General features: G+C 40.9%; 1 protein-coding gene across 1 annotated transcript; it reads right to left on the reverse strand.

The window, feature by feature from the left end:
• Nucleotides 1–191: 191 nt before the first annotated feature.
• On the reverse strand, nucleotides 192–4,332 carry LOC306711314 (techylectin-5B-like; the record flags this gene model as incomplete). Its single annotated transcript, XM_079180191.1, has 8 exons — nucleotides 192–949; nucleotides 1,035–1,230; nucleotides 1,371–1,587; nucleotides 1,771–1,902; nucleotides 2,027–2,141; nucleotides 2,239–2,358; nucleotides 3,464–3,679; nucleotides 4,177–4,332. 8 exons carry the CDS (start codon nucleotides 4,330–4,332, stop codon nucleotides 803–805), a joined length of 1,299 nt encoding a protein of 432 aa, XP_079036317.1. The 3' UTR covers nucleotides 192–802.
• Between the last annotated feature and the right edge of the window lie 15,051 nt (nucleotides 4,333–19,383).

Raw genomic sequence — 19,383 nt, forward strand, 5'->3', positions numbered from 1 at the left:
AGATTTCTCTCTTATTTTAAATGTTCTTTAGAAAAGTGCTCTTTCAGAACTTGTCTTTTTTTATGAAATAGTGTCATTTGTGTCACATTTTGTATATATAATGTTTATTGTACAATCCATACAGTATACACAGTCCTCATATAGCACATCTTCTTTGCCATACCCTATACTGTGAGACAGTAGCACTTATCAAACCAAAGGGATATTATATCTAATACAACAGTGTTCTGTTTTAGTATTAAAACCCTTTTTATTTCAACCAAAAAAATACACAATGGATTAAACTCATAGTTGGCTGCAAATTCAAAGTGAATGAAATTGGATAATAGAGTAATCATAAATATGCAATAAGCACACACCATATGCAGATAATTCAATAAACAGCTTCATGTGATCTTCCTGCCACATGCCTCTGGGAGCCCCTGAAGTCAACTTTTTTTTTTGGCTGGGTTGCTAATAGTGTGAAAAGTGTCGATGTATTAAACTAAAAGTACAAAATAGAAGTAGAAAAATGTTCATGTCCCAAAAAGAACTCCACAGTCTGAAGTTTGTGGTTTCAGAAAATCCCCAGTGTTTTGAGAATATCGAGCATACCTGTCATATTTGCACGTGCAGCGGTTAAAAAATAGCAGGAGCGAGGCCATTGTTGTTGACATATGTGACATTCAGTTCCTTCTTGATGAGCGCCGTCAATAAAAACATCACTGGAGGTCATCATGACTACGGTGTCCCAGAGAGATCCCCAACAGCCCAACAGCTGGGATTGTTCCTGTGTACTAACCGTTGTCATGATGACAGTGGGTCACGGTGACAAACGGGTTCGGAAAGAGCGTGGTCGGATCATCATGCTGACTTTGCGCAGGGAGTAATAGTCAGAGTCTCTCCAGGAGTACCAAACGATCCCATCAGGACCCAGCGGCCCCCGGCCTTTAGGGGTGTAATGGCCTCCCTGCAGGATGAGTGAACAGGAGTAGTAAACATTCTCCTGACTTTAGAAGCAGAAAGTGAAGCCATGGCTGCCTGTGTACACTTACCCTGTAGTAGACGCCGTTAAGGTTGGCGTAGAAGCACTGATTGTACCACCATCCGCCGTGGGAGATCTCAGCGCAGATGTTGCCACTGTCTGGGGTGCTGAAGCCCTGCTTGTCGTGGTACCAGCTGAAAGAGTCCTGCACTGTCCCGCTGAAGCCTGACACATGGAGACGGTACAGATGCTCCTCATCTTCCACACTGCAAACACAATGAACACATACAGAGGAACACCAGGTAATTATGCAAGAGGTAGAGATTGTTGCGTATGTTTTGCAACAACACACAAGTAAGTGCATTTGTCTATCAACTGTTTGTGTATACTTGTGCACGCCACCAACCTGAAGCTCTGGTAGAGGGCATGTTTGTGCATGTTGCTCCAGTCCTCCAGGTCGATGCGGAGGCTGTAGTCTCCCTGGGTGCTCAGGTCATGTATGTGATTGTTGCCCAGCCAGAACTCCGAGTGCAGGTCCCCAAAACCGTCACTGTAGTCCCTCCAGCTGCGGTCAAAGCTCAGCGAGCCGTCAGCACGCCGCTGGATCACAGTCCAGCCACCACCTGAGGCACAAAGAAGGTCACCGGAAGGGAAAGCATATGCCATGCCTAATGAATTATTGTACTTGATCGGCCCATCTGGCCAATGGGGGAAGACGGGACCACAGCAACCCTGGAGTTGACACTCATGGACTGAAACTCAGCTGCAGCTTGACCTACCCTTCTGTGATTGTGTATGCTACTCACCATCTGTATCCATATCACAATAGACCTCCACAGGCACGCCGGTCAGCGATGGCACCACTGTGTAGAGACCTGATCTCCTCACTCCATTGTAGTAGAGGGAAGCGCAGTCTATGGGACAGTTCCTCACATGCTCTGAGGAAAGAGAACGTGAGATAGGGTCGAGAAGGAGTAAATCAACAAGGTGGGTTTGACGCCCTCTGCTGGCAGATTATGCCACTCAGGACTTTTTACTGTTTATGTTTCTGAGAGAGTGTACCTGAGTGCAGAGGTTCTTGAGCACTCATCAGCGGGTTGGGATGCAGGACGTTGATCAAGCACCCGGGGCTTCTTTTTACTTTATCCACCAAAAGAGTCAGATTATGGAGGTGGGTCTAAACAGACACACAGTGAAACAGTAAAACTATCAAAAACCACCTAGTGCACATTTCATCTAAAAGTGAAATAGCATTATTCTCATGATAGGTATACCTGGAGGTCTAGGATTAGGGTGCCCTGAAGGTGCAGCAGGGTGGTGGCTTCAGCATAGTGATGCTCCAACTCGTGAAAACGCTGCTCCAAAGAGGTATTTAAGTGGTTCCTCTCTTCACTCTGACACCATACATGTAAATAGTCAATCACACAAGCATGCACGCAAACAAGAACAAAGGCAATATCTGATCTGTACAAGAAACCCTTCATAATGGCCTGAAATATCTTCAATTTCTTCTTTCTGTCACCTTTAATTAACTGAACAGCCACCAGGCCTATAATTGACATGTTTCTAGTCTATCTCAATACGCACATTGAACCTCAAACACGCAACGTCTCCCAGTGCTCTCGGGGCGAAAGGGATGAGCCCTCTTTTATAAACCTTCTCTATTCCTAGCTTTCACATAGAGGATAACACTAACTCCCATTACCACCAGCCCTAGTGCCATGTCTGCTCTCTTCCCATGTACAACACATCCGACACATGAACCCTCTTCAACATCCACCTTTGTCCACTGAGCCGTCCAGCTGAGAGTCTGTGTATGTATAGGCTCACTGCCTGAGACGCATGAGGCAGCACGTGCAAGAGTAGGAGGCTAATCCTGTTAGTGACTAAGGTCAAGGACGTGTTGGGGGAAAGCCAGCTTGATGACCGGGCACCACGTCACAGTGCAGAACTGCACACAACTAATGTGTTTCAGGTACGGAAATAAGGCACAGGCAAGCATTTTTAATCGTTCCAGCAAAATGTACACCACGATCTTTAATCAGGGTATACAGAGAACAAAACTAGAACAAGTGTGCTCCTTCCTTTCAAATGAATAGTGAAAGTACATATTAAATTTACCCACGTCTTTATTTGATCCAGTTTTTATGTCTAGTCTGAACTGTCTCTCAAGGCCCCGAACAGAGGAAATACAACAAATAATTTAATACTGAACAAAAAGTCTGGCTCTGAAAAGTTGAATGTAATGTCACACACGCACACGCACACACACACACACACACACACACACACACACACATACACAAGAACAGAACACGTTTACTTTTCCAAATGAGCAGAAAGGTGAGTTCTGTCACCTGTCTAGTCTGTAATAAGGAGCAGTCACATTGTTACAACATCCGGTGAGCTGCAGGTGGACTAAAGTGAGCTCTCAAAGCAGTTGAAAGGATTGGTGCTGATAGTTGACCCAGGGCTGCTAAGTCAATATGGAGATCTCACCTGCAGCTCGAGGACATTGATGCGGTGCCGGTGGTTCCTCAGCTCCTCCTGCAGCTCAGAGATGGTCTCCTTCAGCGCCACGATCTGCTGCTTCCTCTCCTCGTTCTCGTGCAGCCAGTAGGAAACTTCGTCCGTGCAGCGAAACATATCCGGGCATTTCTGCTCGTCCAGCTGAGGTAGTGTGGCCACCAGCCGACACATCCCATCCTCCATCACCTGTTAGATGACAGACCAAACCCTGACTTCCAGACCTGCAGTTGCTCAGCAGAGTGTCAACATATCTGTTAATAAATAATACAACTACAATTGCCAAGATGTGTTTTTTTTCCCCCGAGCAGATTCAAAGGGCAGCCCCTCGTACATATACTCAATACTAGTTTATAACTACTCAAAATTATAGAAAGCAGTGGAAATTAGCTCAACATAAATCAACAGTTTGAACATACTATTTTAAATAACTGTCCCAAAGAGTTAAACGTATCCAATATTTCACAAATTTGAGGAAGGTCCAAAATCTGATTATAGTTTGGTGAAGCAGAACTTTGTTTTTTCTCCTTTCCAACTGCAATAGTTATCTCAAAACCCCGCAGATGTCACTATAGCTGCAACATGACCTACATCAGTAAAATGCTACTTGATTTATCAGTATTAACTATCATATAATGTCATTTATTTTTCCACCACTGCTTTCTTGCATGATTTTCAGTGAGTACCTGGTTAGTGTACTCCCCACACTGGGATCCCCCGCCATTGCGCTGAGTGGTAGTGTTCAGGTCGTCTGCTTTGGCCTCTGGGAGCAACACGATGAGGATACAGAGAGCAGAGCACACGCTCCAGCCAGGAGGGTTGGTTAAGGACAGTAGAGACATTGCTGCCGCCCGGTTAGTCCGTCCCTGCCTTGTCAGTGTAAGCGAGGACGAGACACAGGAGTGTGTGCTTCACCATGTGAGGCTCTGCTGGCTCTCCCTACAGGGAGAGAAACTGAGAAAATCAGTATTTTATGCTCCCACAGTAGAGTATTGTCTAATTCATTAAAGCAAGCCAAGACACATTTTGGCATACAAAGTCCTTTCTCTCTATCTCTTACACACTGTTGTCTCAGTAACAGGACATAAACTTATAAGTGAGATTAATTAAGAGGAAGGTCATCCCCTCAGTCTATCACATTACTGTAGTAGGTCCTCAGGTAACTCAATAAACACACACACACAGCTTGCACACGTCACCTGCTCTTAAAGCCAAACTGAGATTTTAAGCTGAATGAGAAGGCAGGTAATAGTTCATGTATTCTGACTTTCTAAATCTTGCTCAATAAATCATACATGCACAGCTTATACAAAAATGTGGTATTGTCCTTTGCAGGAAATATATTTTGACTGTCCTCTTGTAGCAAATGTAGTAAACGGTTGTGTACTCACCCTAGTTACAGACCGTCTTCTACCCCGTTCCCGACCCATTTCAGGCCGAGGGGTTCTCTCCATTTTTTTCTTCTCCTTCCCTGTATGTCCTGTTGTAACGATCTCTCTCTCTCTCACTGTGCCTCATGCTCTTCCTCTCTTCCTCGCTCTCCCTTCCCCTCTCTCTCCCTCTCAGTGTAGACATCTTAGTGCCATAATCCACCCCTAAGAGGATTCACAACGACCGAGGGATGGAGGGAGGCAGATAAATAGGGAGTTGATAATAAAATTATTGGTGAAAAGAGACATAAGAGAAAAAATATGCTTTTTTTTTTCAATCTACAGCAATAACCATTTCTTTCATAATACAATTTGAGTACAAAACAACTTTACATCAAATATTGTGAATAACATGGTTATGTCACAGAGAGGTCAAAGAAAAGGATCAGAAAAAAAGAGAAAGGGTAATAGCATAGCATTCAATTTGAATTGAATACACATACATTACATGCATCAGCTAAATCAGCACCTACAGTAAATAAGCATCACCTGCAGGCACAATAATCCTGCTCAAAGCCAGTCGTAATGAAGGCTGATGTGAGTGGGAGCATGAGGGGTGCTGATCCTATTACAGTAGCCAAGCCGCTCTTTACATCTTTATACTCTTGACTATGTCTCAGCATGCATGGTCTCCTTGTTATAAGAACAAACTATTATACTAAATGCTATTTAAAGCCCAATTATTTGTTTTTACGTCATTCTAATACAACAGCTTTTCAATAGACTGTTATAAAATGCTAAAAGGCTTTTCCCAAACCAGCTATCTGCTCTGTGAATGCATATCAATTGACAACACTGCCTGAGGGAAGGCCCTCCCCAGAGAAAAAACGTCTGAGCAGCCATCTTCAAGCTACTCTTAAAGAGCTCACACGTCATACAGAAGCAAGGGCGTAGGTTTGCATATGGTCCATAGGGACTAGTCACGACCAAAGTTTGGGAAAGAATTGTCCCCACCAATATTTTGTTAATTTGAATTGCCTGTTAGAAAAACCTATTTTGCACAATATATTTGCAAACTCATTCGTATTATTATTAGTGCTGGGCAAGTCAACGCGTTATTATCGCGTCAACGCATTCATTAATTAACGCCGACAATTATTTATAGCGCGTTTCTTTTTATTTTTGAAAGTCCGTTGCTCGCTGGCAGCGGTGGAGGAATGGAGACTACTGGACATCGCTGCGGTAAAGTCAGCAGACACTCAGATCTCCGTGCTCAACTCAGCAGACACTTACATGTTAGTGCACCTATATGCTGAAATTCACGGTAAACGCATTCAAACGGCACAGGTCGGGAGCGAGCGAAGGACTTTGAAAGTTAGCGGAAAGATTAACGTGAAACAACATCCGGTTTCTTCAGACTAACATCCGGTTTTCAGAATAAGATGCCAACAAAGTATGAATTATATTCACATTAAGTATAAAACATGCTACCTGCATCTCGTGAGTTAAAGGGAAAATACACCTAAATTGTGCGTAAAGTGTCTTTATTCTTTGATCGCTGGGTAACCATCATCACCTCGGAGTTACAGAATTATATTGATCAACAGTAGAGCTGCATTCACATGCTCTGACATTGAAACATTTTATTCCTGTTGCACAGCAGTGGAACACGTTTCACATACAGTCAGCACACTGAGCACAGACAGTGCAAGAAATATGTGTCCCTACCAATGCTGAGACCAAACCTACGCCCTTGTACAGAAGACAGGGCAGGGTTTTACCAGGCCAATGCATTGCAAATTGAAATTTATGAATACAAATACAAAACTGAATTCCACATATAAGCTCACAGGAAAGTAAAACTTCCCTCACAAAAGGTTTTGCTGTTGTACCCGTTAGTGTCTGCTGTATGCGTCTGAGAGATACCGTGTTTAAGGCCACAGGGTGGCACCATGAAACAACATATTTCCTGCTCTCCTCGCCTACAGCGACAATGAGCTCGCCTGATGTGGTGCACAAGAGAGACAATACAAACAACAACAAAAGTTAACAGAATTACAAGACAACTAGGGCTGCTGCTGATTTATAACAGAAGAGCAGGAGGCTTAAAGTAATGAATAGAGCAGAATGATTGAATGAATGATGGGAAGTGACATCTTGGTAACCTGGTTCATAAATCAAGGCTGACATATAGTGTGTGCACTGTACAGAAAATAAAAGTTATTTTATGAATATATTTTTAAGTGCTCACAATTGAAGCATTTCAAGGAAGGACATAAATGTAGTTGACTTCCTCAATTCACTGAATGTTATAGTTATTTCTATAAGAAAAATACATTTGCAAAACTTCATGGTGCTAGACGGACATCTTTGTATGGTGATAAGAATTTTGATAAGAATTTTTTTTTTGACATTGTGCTCGACCAACTGCTGTTAACATTAATGATTCAGACAAATTCCTGTCACGTTTGTTGAATATTCACTGTGATGTCAACTGGTACAGTCGCATATGGAATTTGCCTTCATCTCCCAAGATCCTCTTGGGTCAGTTGCTTTAAAGACTTATAGTACAGGAGGATACTTACTGATATTAAACAGCAGCTGTCTAAAGCTTGATAACATTACCTATTCTTAGCTAACGTAAGCTACTGGTCATACCAGACCAAGTAAGCTTGCAGCCTGAACACCCGTGAGTGTATTGAATTTATAATTTCAACTTCACAATCATTAAAGGAAGATTGTGTGCAGTTTAGTCAGCCTGGTTCCAATCATTTTTTCCTTACGGCCTTTTGAAATGACTTCATGTCAGGACAATTAAATGCAATTGCAGTATTTGCTTTAAAAATAATGAATCTTGCTGAACTATTCATCATGCCAGAAAAAGGCAGGTAAACATTTAATGATGTTACGTGGCTCGTTCGAGCTCAAAGCTGAGGCTGAGTGATGCGACAGCTTGATAGGATGCAGGAGAGGTGCTGATGGCTTAAGATGATGTGATGGGAAAATGGTGTTCATGTAAAGCACAATGAATGAAGTTGACGGGCAAAAAGAAGTTTTTTCATCCAGCTCTCTGCCTCTGACTGACGATACAGGACCTTTTGATGACAGGATAACTGCCTGCATCGTATAGAGACCGTTCACGTGTAAGTAAGGCGGTAAATATCCATATCGCTGGGTGAAAGAACTGTTACTACTGTTGCTTTACACTGACCTGGTAGTGAGAGTCTGGAGGTTTAGAGAAATACGACTGTTTCCTTTAAAACTAAATTGAATTGATATATGTGTGTGTGTGTGTGTGTGTGTGTGTGTGTGTGTGTGTGTGTGTGTGTGTGTGTGTGTGTGTGTGTGTGTGTGTGTGTGTGTGTGTGTGTGTGTGAAGTTGAGAGAGAAAGAGAGAGAGAGAGAGAGACAGAGAGAGAGAGAATTATAAAACAAAGCCAGTGAACTGTCTAAACTCACACACGGCATGTTACTCCTTTGATCTGACACAGCTTGCTCTACATTTTCTGAGCTGCAACACAAATCCCTCTCACCACGACAAACAGCTAGAGCTCCAATGTCTACCGGGGCTGGACTATTATTTCTGTGGAAACAGAAAGACAAGCTTTTTCATGCTCTAAAGAATTGCTGTAATTTCTCAGTCACATATATAGTCACATGGGAGACATTAAAAAGATAATTAAATGAGCCGTAATGAATGCAGATGCTTCCATACAGGACTCGGGGCACTTGATGGTTTGATTAGTATTGAAAAAGATTTGAATTACAATGATGGCCTCCGTAATCACCAGATCTCAATCCTCTTGAATTGTAGACCGATGTCATAGACTTGCTCATCTACAAACCAAATAAAGGAATTTCTGTGAGGAAGATAGTTGTTTCATCCACACAGTAGCGTTCCATAAACTTGGATTAATCTCCGCCAGGGAGCTGTTAGGTAAAGCTGTTATTGCCTTTTGTGGTGGCTCGACACCTTTATGTTTGGTTTCCCCTTCAATTTGTCCCCCCATTTGTCTGTTTTAAAAAAATATCTTTATTTGCAGCCAGTTTTAAACAGTCTCTTCCAATCGATGGTTTATGTTGCTCCAAAATTAAGTCCAAAATTGTAATTTCCAAATGATTTCCTGGAAAGAACATGTAATTTGGTACTAAGTAAAGTAAATAGCGCCAGTAAACATTTTCTGCTGTGCACCAATTAAAAGACTTTCTAGGTTACACTAACAGTTTATTGGAATCGATTAATTGGAAGTGTGCACTTTGAACATTGGCTCTATTGTTCCTATAGTTGGTAAAACATTACAATGTTCTTTCCAGGAAACTTTCCATTTAGAAAATTGCAGACAAAACCGTGTCAAAACCGTGTCAAACTATGACACCTGCGCCGAAATCAATAATCTAATTAATAAAACCTGAGATAAGCCAGCATGTATCAACATATATATATTTTAGCACAAGAGTGAACTCTCTCTCTGTAAACAATAAATGAACGATGCTTCTTCAGGGCAGTTACAGAAATAAACTGCAGGTTCACTTTACATAATGGAGTGAGCGTTCAGAGCTGTGGCTGAATAACTGAAAGACACAAAAGTGAACTAAGTGTCACAACATGACATTCTTGAAAGAAACACAAGTACAGAGAGAAAAGGTGATTTTGCTTATTAGACGCTCGTGTGATTTAAAAGTACAGCAACATAAATACATGTAACAGATTCACCTATAGCCTCTGATCAGCGCCAGAAAGCCCCTGATTTAAAAAAAATGCTTTATATCCACTTAATTATAAAGAAAACCAGATTAATGATTACAGATGGATTCATGGTTTCCAAGAGCCAGCACTGTGACATGCACACTTAATCCTTTCCAATGAAATTGTTTTGCTCGAGCTCCCTTTCAATACAGATCATAACTCATGTCATCTATTTGTGATGCGAGAGGCTCCGAGTATCTGTCTCAATCGATCAGTCAATATCTGTCAGTAGGCATCGCCTGTCTGCACCATTCTCTGGAGGGATATTTATCTGGAGCACATACCTTTCCACCGGGCAGTTACTGGTCATGATGCAACCATTTCCATCAGATTTCAGTATCCCTCATACTGTGTACACACACACACACACACACACACACACACACACACACACACACACACACACACACACACACACACACACAAACATCCATAGATGTCAAGGTCTATCTTAAAGCTTTTCAGCTTTAGTAAATTTGAAGAGACACCAGACTTAATCCGTTCTATTCATCACTATACTCCCCTTGGTATAATGTATCAAGCGAACCTTATTACCTGAGTGCACCACAAGGACACACTAAACCTAAACTAAAAGGCAGAAACAGCTAAGAGGTGGCTCCGACAAACACGGACGGATACTGTCTTCGATGATAAGAGCGTCGGATATTATCATCTGAGACTGAAGGGGGTCACATAGGTCAAACGGGGGAGTCAGTCTGTGGTGGTGCCTTACTCCTGGCAGCAGAGATGAAATACTACAGGTAATTTAAACATAACACGGCATCCTTTTTCAACACCGTATCCTCCTCCAATGTCTCTCTGAATGATTTATGTAAAAAAAACCTGAGGCTTCACATTCCTCTGCAGCAAGAACCAATTTCAGTCCACTTCAGAAATATCACCGGCCCTCATTTACCATGTCAGTGGCGTGTTGGCAGGATCATCAAGCACGCGGCTTCCTGTCTCATTGCCTTGCCTGAGAGGAGATTTATTGCAGCGTGGAGGGGTATGATAACTAATGTCCTTTAATTTATACAGGCTGCTCTATGCATTGTACTCATCGCTAGCAAGAATCAGTTCAGCTATCTACAAATCCATGTTTCGTCGAATGTCTTAAAAATATCAGGATCAAAAAATGTTCAACATCTTCTAAGTGAACAATCAAAATAAGTGATGGCAAACAGGGAACTTGGATTACTACATGACAAAAGGATCAATCACCAACTTATATTGTTGCTCACATGCATCCAGCGCATACGGAGCAACATTATTCATTTTGAGTCCTGACTTTAGCCAAGTGGTCCAATATTCACTCTTGCAGCGTTTTTAGGTTTTTAGCTGGAACCCAAGAAATGACGCTAATTGTTTAAATTTTCTGAAACTCATTTTGTTTCAATGTTTCGTTCTCGAAAACGCACTGATACATTGCTTTCTGGAGCTCATCACAAACACATTTCAATCCACGTTGAACTGTACATGATAGTATGTGTGTTCAATAAACATGATTCGATTTAATGAGAGCAGTGAGAGTGAATTGAAACGGTAAAGTTCTGGACTGGAAAACAAAAACTATGATTCAAAAGACGCTCAATTAAGAAATTGCAAAGTTGGGTGATAATTCTTTGTGGGTTTGTCACTACGAGCAACCCCTTTAACATATGAAAAATATTAATTAGAGCAGCTTTAAACACAAATCATATATAAAATGACTTTAATTTGACTGTTAAAAACTGCCTTTAAAGAGCTAAAATCATAACTGTGTGTCAGCCGGACATCTTGTGGTTAAAGCTGGTCTGTTGTGTTTCACTTCAAGCTGACAGTTGTATCATAATCCCAGCAGAGCTTCCTCTGGCTGCATCCCTCCTTCCCCTCATCTCGTTTAGCTGTGCTGTTTGTGTCTCCAGAGGACACAGCTGCCTTGACCTCCGCTTCACAGGACAGAAACAGCATTTCACACATACAGTAGTGCTCATCCCGAACCGTCGGACCACGGGGAGTGTGTGTGGTGTGTGTGTGTGTGTGTGTGATACCAAAAGAACAATGTCAGTGAGAAAAGAGAGGTTTGACAAACTGTATATTAGTTGGACAAGCAACGCTGGCTTCATGTCGTCAATACACTCACAGTACAAACAGTACACTCACCCTGACATTATTATTATAGAATACGGCTTCTTTTCAACCCACAGAGTGATTAAGTAGAGAAAAACACCTTTGATATTCAGTGCAGGCATAATCCCTCCATGAATGAATAGTGAACGGACAGAATCTTTTCATAAGAGAGGGATATGAGTCCAAGTCAAACCACTCAATATATAACAGGACGATGGAACACAATCCCTGGAGTAAGAGACAGGTCTTCAAGTTTAATTGATTGTTATTGTTCACATTAAAAATCAATATTCTTTTGAAAAGCACTCTTGAAATCTCTCTCAGAGAAGAAAGAAATGAAAAATGCCTGAATAATAGATAAAGATCATCAAAGGGGCCTGTACTATTTCATTTACCTCTGATGAAATAAATAGATTTCCAAGAAGGAAATTATGTCTAATTACTGAAAAAGTGTCTGCTTTCAGAATAAATGTTCCCGTTGATTCATTGTTGTTACAAAGTGATTCAGGGATGTTGACATGTTTTCACCATCACTTCTCAAACATACAAATAAGAGAATATTTGAAATCGAAGTCTGCACGACGCACAAAGATAAACATTTATTACGAACAGAAAGGCTGAGGTGCCAAAACAATAAAACCGTAGTCCATATTGTCATCACAAAAATGTAATAAATGTAATCAGCAAAACAGATTTGACCCTAATGTGCTCAGTGAAGACCAAAGCTCGGGTTCTGATGCGATAACATAAAGCTGTGTTTTTATCCATATTCTAGATGTTCATCATGAAATTGTTTTGGTTCAGCCTTGCAATTTGTTTCTTACATGCAACAAAGCATAACAAAAAGTACATTTTGAAGCCGACACGTAGCTTAGTTCAGCATCTTTCATCTGTTACAAATAACAGCCTCAGTAAGTTGTTTTGTTCTTTCTGGGGAGTTCTCTGGAAGAAGTGCGAATCAAAAGCAACAGGAGAAGAAAGACAATTGAACACGTAGATAGAAAGCAGCTGATAACAGCTCTCGTTTTGCGAGTAATAAAGTGAGATATTTAACAAATCAAAATGTTGACCTGATTGAATAAACTGGAGGAGAAGGGATCGTCAAAGTTAATACAATACATCTTTAGGGGGTATGAATGTCGGGAACAAATTTTGTGGCGATCTCAGCTTTAATTGGTGAGATATTTCACTGAAATGCACAAATGTTAACCTCAAGGTGGCGCCAGAGGAAAAGCCAAGAGATTCATCATCTGGGAACCATGAATGTCTGTGCCAATCCATCTTGTAGATGTTGAGATATTTCACTGAATAAGTGTAAACTTCATCTTTTGAATGGTCTTTTGGTTAGATGTTTAATAGATTTTAACCATTGTTCTACCACATAAGATATGTCAGAAGATATTCCTTTCCCTGAATTGTAAAGCTTTTACGTATTAAAAAAGGCGGTCGCTAACAAGTGTCTTAATGAGACCAAACGTCATCCCGCTGACTGGTCTCCCTTTATAGTCCCGTTGTGTAAACTCACACTCGTGCATCCGGGATGTAGTGTGTTTGTAGCCTAACGTTAGCCTTCTACTTCTGCCGATGGCATTCACTCTCCAAAAATCACCAAAGTGGTGTTCATTTGTGAAGATTATCCTGATGAACAAAACTTGAGCTTACTTTTCTGCAATAATCCAATGGAGAAAATCCCATTGGAATTTCTCCATTCAAGTGAATGGAGAAATTTTGCTCCGTTTTGGGAGTTTTCGGGAAAACCGCTGGGTGAATCTCTCTCAAAAATACTTAGCATACATACTATGTTGGCAACGCTGTGTGAGGAGAAGCGCGGCAAACTTTCTGGATAAACATGGTTATTATGATTATTAAGCCCGATGGATTATATCCAGTGTGCTTTGGCACAGTCAGTTTTACTGCCTTTGTGCTACAAAGCCACACTGAATGAGATGAAGACTACTGATTGAATGAAAAGACTGTTATTTTTGTCTCCACTTGAAGCCCCACTGTGTCCACATACCCTCTGGCCAGCTGTAGCATGGGGGCACTCAAAGATCTCACAACAAGACAATGGCAACACCACACACACAAAAACACACGTCCACACATTTTCTGCCTCCAATGGACTCAAAAACAGTTCACACTCGCTTTGTATGATCACAAAGACAGATAATACTATTGATTTTATGAGTGTAAAGGTTATGTTAGACCTCAGGCTCCTCAAGGTTTTAAGTGCAGCTGTTTAACTGGTGAGTCACAACAAATTAGTGACATGTTACGCCATAGTGTCATGGGCTTGACCTCAACTAAACTCAAAGTATTTTGCTTGGCATGAACATTTTCGAAGCCTAACCCAAACATCTTTCCAACCATCACACGGTAACATTTACTGTATTTGACATCCTTACTGTTTTTACAACGTGGCAACAGGATGGAGTGCTGAATGAATGTTTTATGAATGTGGAGCCTCTTTGTGTCCCTCGTCTCACCCTGCTGATGGCCTAAACAGGGATGTGTCTTTCTGTCGATTGCATTATCCATACTGTCGCTTTCACTGCTTCTCCTGATTGTTGAGATATATACGTTTATATATATATATTCTGTTATATTTACAACCACGAAAACTAGCGTGCTAAATCTGTCTGTCTGACTATCTCCTCTGCTCTGTTTCAATACTTTGGACAGCGCTGCACCTACCTTGGGCAATAACTTTGTTGTTTTAGCTATTATCTACAGATACATAGAGCTTCAACAAAGGGGAGATCAATGAGCAAAAACAAAACAAAACACATGGTTGGGTAAATAGGCAAAACTGGACCAATCAGATTTGACTATGTAAATTCTTAGTTGGGGACAATAGTATTTCACGATATTAAAGTAGTAAATCATAATAATTTCTAGACATTTATGCACAGGAAGATTTTTAAATAAAAATATAAATAGGTAAATAAACTCGGAAATATATATGTAGAATACTCTTCAGTTTGTAAAATAGTTTTTTGTTGGTATATGCTTGTGGATTGGAACATTTTTTTTGTTTTTGTGGATTATGAAACACGCATTTGTCATCAGTATTGAGTCAAACTTCCCGTCAATCTGCGTGCTCTGTTACTCACTCTTTCCTGTGCAGATCTCTCTCTCTCTCTCTCTCTGGTGTCACACTGACCTCACAGGAGCTTCTGTTTGGTTATTTGAGTGAAATCACTTAACCACACTTGATGTTTCTTTGTCCACTTCTTGTTATGTTCTTGAGCCGGACAGAGCCGTGGTAATGACTCACACTTGAAGAGTTTAATGTAATCAAGTGTCAAACAATTGTTTGTGCTGTGAATGTAAACGCTGAATCAGACACACTTCATCACACAGTCAATGTGCTTAATCACACTTCAGTGTTTTTCGCACTGAATTAGAGCAGCTGTATAAGCATAGTTGATTATCTGCAGGCTCCAAGCACTGCATTGTATATCCTGCTAATTAGCTTGACATTGTAGGAAGGTGAAAACCTCACATCTCCCACACTGAACTGGTTTGCCTACACAGATTCTAAAATGAATCAAGACCTAAAATGTATTTCCTTCTTATTCTTTCACTGTGTTGGTCACAAACACATGTTGTGACGACTTAAAAAAAATGCAGGTTTTGGAACCAAACCTAGAAAATACAGCCGTATTGCCACAATTAAGGTTCTCAATGGACTTAGGCAGATACAGGTTCATATTAAGGGGACAGAGGCTCATTGGCAGACACAGAAGGCAAGACATGAGAGTTCCAGCTTTGGAAAATTGGCAAGGAAGGAGTGGAAATAGGCAGATTAAGTACTGCATGGCTGACGAGGCAAAGTGGAAACAGGTGAGCAGGTGGGCAAGGCGGGTCAGGCAACTGCAGAGCAGATGAGGGAAGTGGGAACAAGTGTGTAGATGGGTGGGGCAGTCAGATGATGGAGAAAAGATGGAAAATCCGTGGGCATCTGGTGGATGGATGGAACTTTTCAGAAAAAAAAATCTCTGAGCATGTCACTGTTTTAGTGACTGTCATACAACTTTCATAAAAGTTGTGACTTGTGTAACTTATAGACGTACAATTTATGCAGACAGGCAACTCATATTACTTCGATGAAGATCTGTGTGGGCTTCTCTCTTTTGGCTGAAGGCTATATCATATGATAAGCCAGTGTAGCAGTCCAATTCAGTGTAGTTCTGTTCAGTCTGTCGTTATTGAAAAATATAAAGCCGAGGCCCACAATGTGACCCGGTACAAAAAGACAATAAGACAACTGAGCAAACAACAACAAAAAGTGATTCGTACACTCAGAAAACTGACAAATGTTTAAGTTGCACATACACACATAATGCTGTGAGTTCATGAACACTCGTCCACGAATAACATGTTGCCTGTACTGGCAGTGACCTGGTAGCCATGGCAACAACGCACTGTCATTTGCGGAGAGGGAAAAAGTCTCCTTCCTGCTCAGATGAAGGTGAAAAAAGCAAATGAAGGAATGATAAACAGAGAATGGATATTTCCATCATGGTATGCAGTTGATGCATCGAAACCAGGTCCTGCTGCTGCTCTTCACGGCTGACAGCGAGTGATGAAAGTCAATAATCCCTCAGACTGTACGTGAAACCACAGCTCCATCCTCCCACACTAACCTTTTAAATTATGGCTCTCTCCGCCCACTTTGTGTATTAATCAAAGTGGCATGCTTTCTTTTTCATTTGTCTTCACAGAATGATATTGACAAGATGAATGTGTGTTTGTGTGAGTGTTTGCATGTGTTTGGCCATTCAAGCAGCCTGGCAATGTAATTACTATTTGGATTACTAAGCAGTTTCCACTGGGTATCACCATTCCTATCACCATTCCTAAGACACTAATTACTGCTTTAAAGCTGGGTATCCTATAAATGACTTCCTTTCATGAGCCAATGTAAAATGCAATCTTCAAAGTCAAATGTGATTCTGAGATCATCCTCAATTAATATATTTACAACCCGTACAACAAATAATCAGGGATGGACATTTATAGTACAAATTTTGAAAGTGTTGTAAAAATGAAGGAAAGCACAGCACCTTGGTTCCCGAATGGTTAGAGCTCTTGCCACATGACTGCAACATCTTGATTTCAATTCTGCCCTTGGGACCTTTGTTGCATGTCACAACTCTCTCTTTCTCTCTCCCCCACTTTCTACTCTACAAAGGTTGTTCTGCTTCAGGTCCACTTCAAGAATGCAAAGTTAATACTGCACACCAATTCAAGTCATGCAAGTTACTTGACAAATGTTTTTCAGTACAGTCAAATATGGAGAAACATGCTGTGATGCTTTTATTGTGAAAGCCTGCCTGGAAATGATTGCTAACATTCAACCTGAGGGGTGCAGGGATGTCCTAACCAGATATTGCAATCCATCTAATATAGAAAAGAAATATTTTTCATCCTCTGGAACTTGTGCATACTATGCACCATATGTCATGGCTGTCCATTCAATAGTGAGAGATATTCTGGCCAAAGTGGCAGACCGACTGACCTAGCAACCGCCAGACTGATATTGTTGTCCCTACAGACGTGTTGTTGTGCAGATAAACACCTGTCAATTGTTCATACTTTTCAGAGATATTGTCCTGTTTTGGTAGTCGTCACACACATACATGAAGACTCTGTTCATCCACAGCTACAATTTTTAAAGTGAGTTGAGAGCAACATGTTCTCTTGAATTCATGAATTTAAATTTGGACATTAATTCGGTCACAGTCAAATTGCTCTCAACTGTTCCCACATGTCTACAGCCAGAGCCCGGTCTATATGGAGGTGACAGGTTGTCTGTTGAGTCTACACAATGTTCATTATGTTTCGGATCATATTCATCAATGTTAACATCCTGTCCTTTGGCTGAGTGCCCGACTGGAACGAATCTAATGCCTTGTTAAGGAAGCTTATTGAGCTTGAGGAACATGCAACTCTTTGAATAGAAGCATTGAAAGGTGAGTGATGGGTATATTTTAAGTGCAGCAAGAAAAAAATACATGAAGGGATTTGTAAAGGAAAGCTTTCCTCTCCGAGCACTGTGACTTACTTAAACTGCATCTACTGAGATACAAAAAAAGAACTCATAAGGCATTTGTACATCATGTACATGCTGTATAGATAGGTGACTGATTAAAGGAAAAAATACCATCAAGATTATTCATCCAAGTCTCTGGTCATTCTCACATAATTCCCCTAAACCCGGTTGACATTTGGTGAAGAGCATATGATTCTCCTTGTTTTCCCTCATCAAACCGTTCAGTGACCCCTCGTTCCCTGAATAGAAGCGCATGCATTCATTATGTATATATACAAATGCATTAGATGTGAATAACCCCCTATTCAATCAGTTACGTTACGTCTAACTAGATTAACTGTTTGAGCTAATGGCTAACAACGAATAGCCTTTCTAACTTTTGGATTTGGATAAATTTACCGCAAAATGAATCAGTAAACATCTGAAAAGAGAGATGCCGATATAGACCCATAGTTAGCATACATGCAGCAAGAGGGAAAGATTAGGTCACTTGATGAAGTGGCTGTTAAGAGCTCCACAGATTTTACCTCGTCTCAAAGTCAAAGTTTTTTTTAAATAATTTTTTGTTTAGACGCCTGAAATAATGTATGTGGTTAGTACAAGTTTAAGACAATTTAAAGTTATTTTCTCCTGTATGAAATATGTCGGTAAATACCCCTCTTGTGAGATTTTGAAGCTTTTACGTGTCTTAAAAAAGGCGGTTGCTAAGAAATGGCTAAATGAGACAACAACAACATCATCATGCCAACTAGTCCACCTTCACAGCCTCGTTGTGTATACTTATGTTCATGCGACCGTGGTGTAGATCATTTATAGACTAACGTCACCCTTTTACTTCTGCTGATTGCATTCATGCTTGAAAAGTCACAGAAGTGGCGTTCATTGTGAAGATTCTCTTGCTGATCAAAACTTGTGTCATAAACTTGTGTTTGCCCCGGAGCTTATTTTCTGCAATAATCCAAAATCCAATGGAAAAATCCCGTATAGGCTATTTGTCGAGGGAACCAGTGCCATGCTAACTTACGAGGTTGGCCTAAATCCCTGCAGCACTCTATTGTCACTATGCTATGTGGAGCAATTTAACATTAAGGTAAGACACATGTAACCTTCCTCAACAGCAGCAGTCTCGGATGCCTAACCTGCGGCCAGAATGAGAGAGATCAAAGGTCACTGAGGAGACATGGATTCAAATAATTTGTGTTGTCAGTCAATTTCTGAATTCGTGCTCATTTCACTTTCCCCACATTCTTTGAGCCTGAGAGTCTCCCTCCATGTCTGAAAGACCTGTGCCACCGCTTACAGGCAAGAGACAAAGTTAATGAAAATTGCCTTCTTGAATTAAATAAAGGAATATATTTCAGAGAGACGAGAAGGGTAATTTTAATTCCCAAAATTCAGGGGTAGTCCATGGTAACAAATGGAGGGCAAGTCTCTCATGTCTCTGCAGATTCGAGCCTCCTGTCATGTGTTTGTCAGCATGATAGACGATAAGATAACAGATAAAAGAATTACAAGCATTCCCAATCTGATTTTAATGAAGGATTGTTTTTTAATATCAAGTTCTTAGTTTTTACAGTAAGTGTGACATACTTTCTCTCTTCTGCATTGT

Source organism: Pholis gunnellus (genome assembly GCF_910591455.1).
Source record: "Pholis gunnellus genome assembly, chromosome: 19".
NCBI classification, from domain to species: domain Eukaryota; kingdom Metazoa; phylum Chordata; class Actinopteri; order Perciformes; family Pholidae; genus Pholis; species Pholis gunnellus.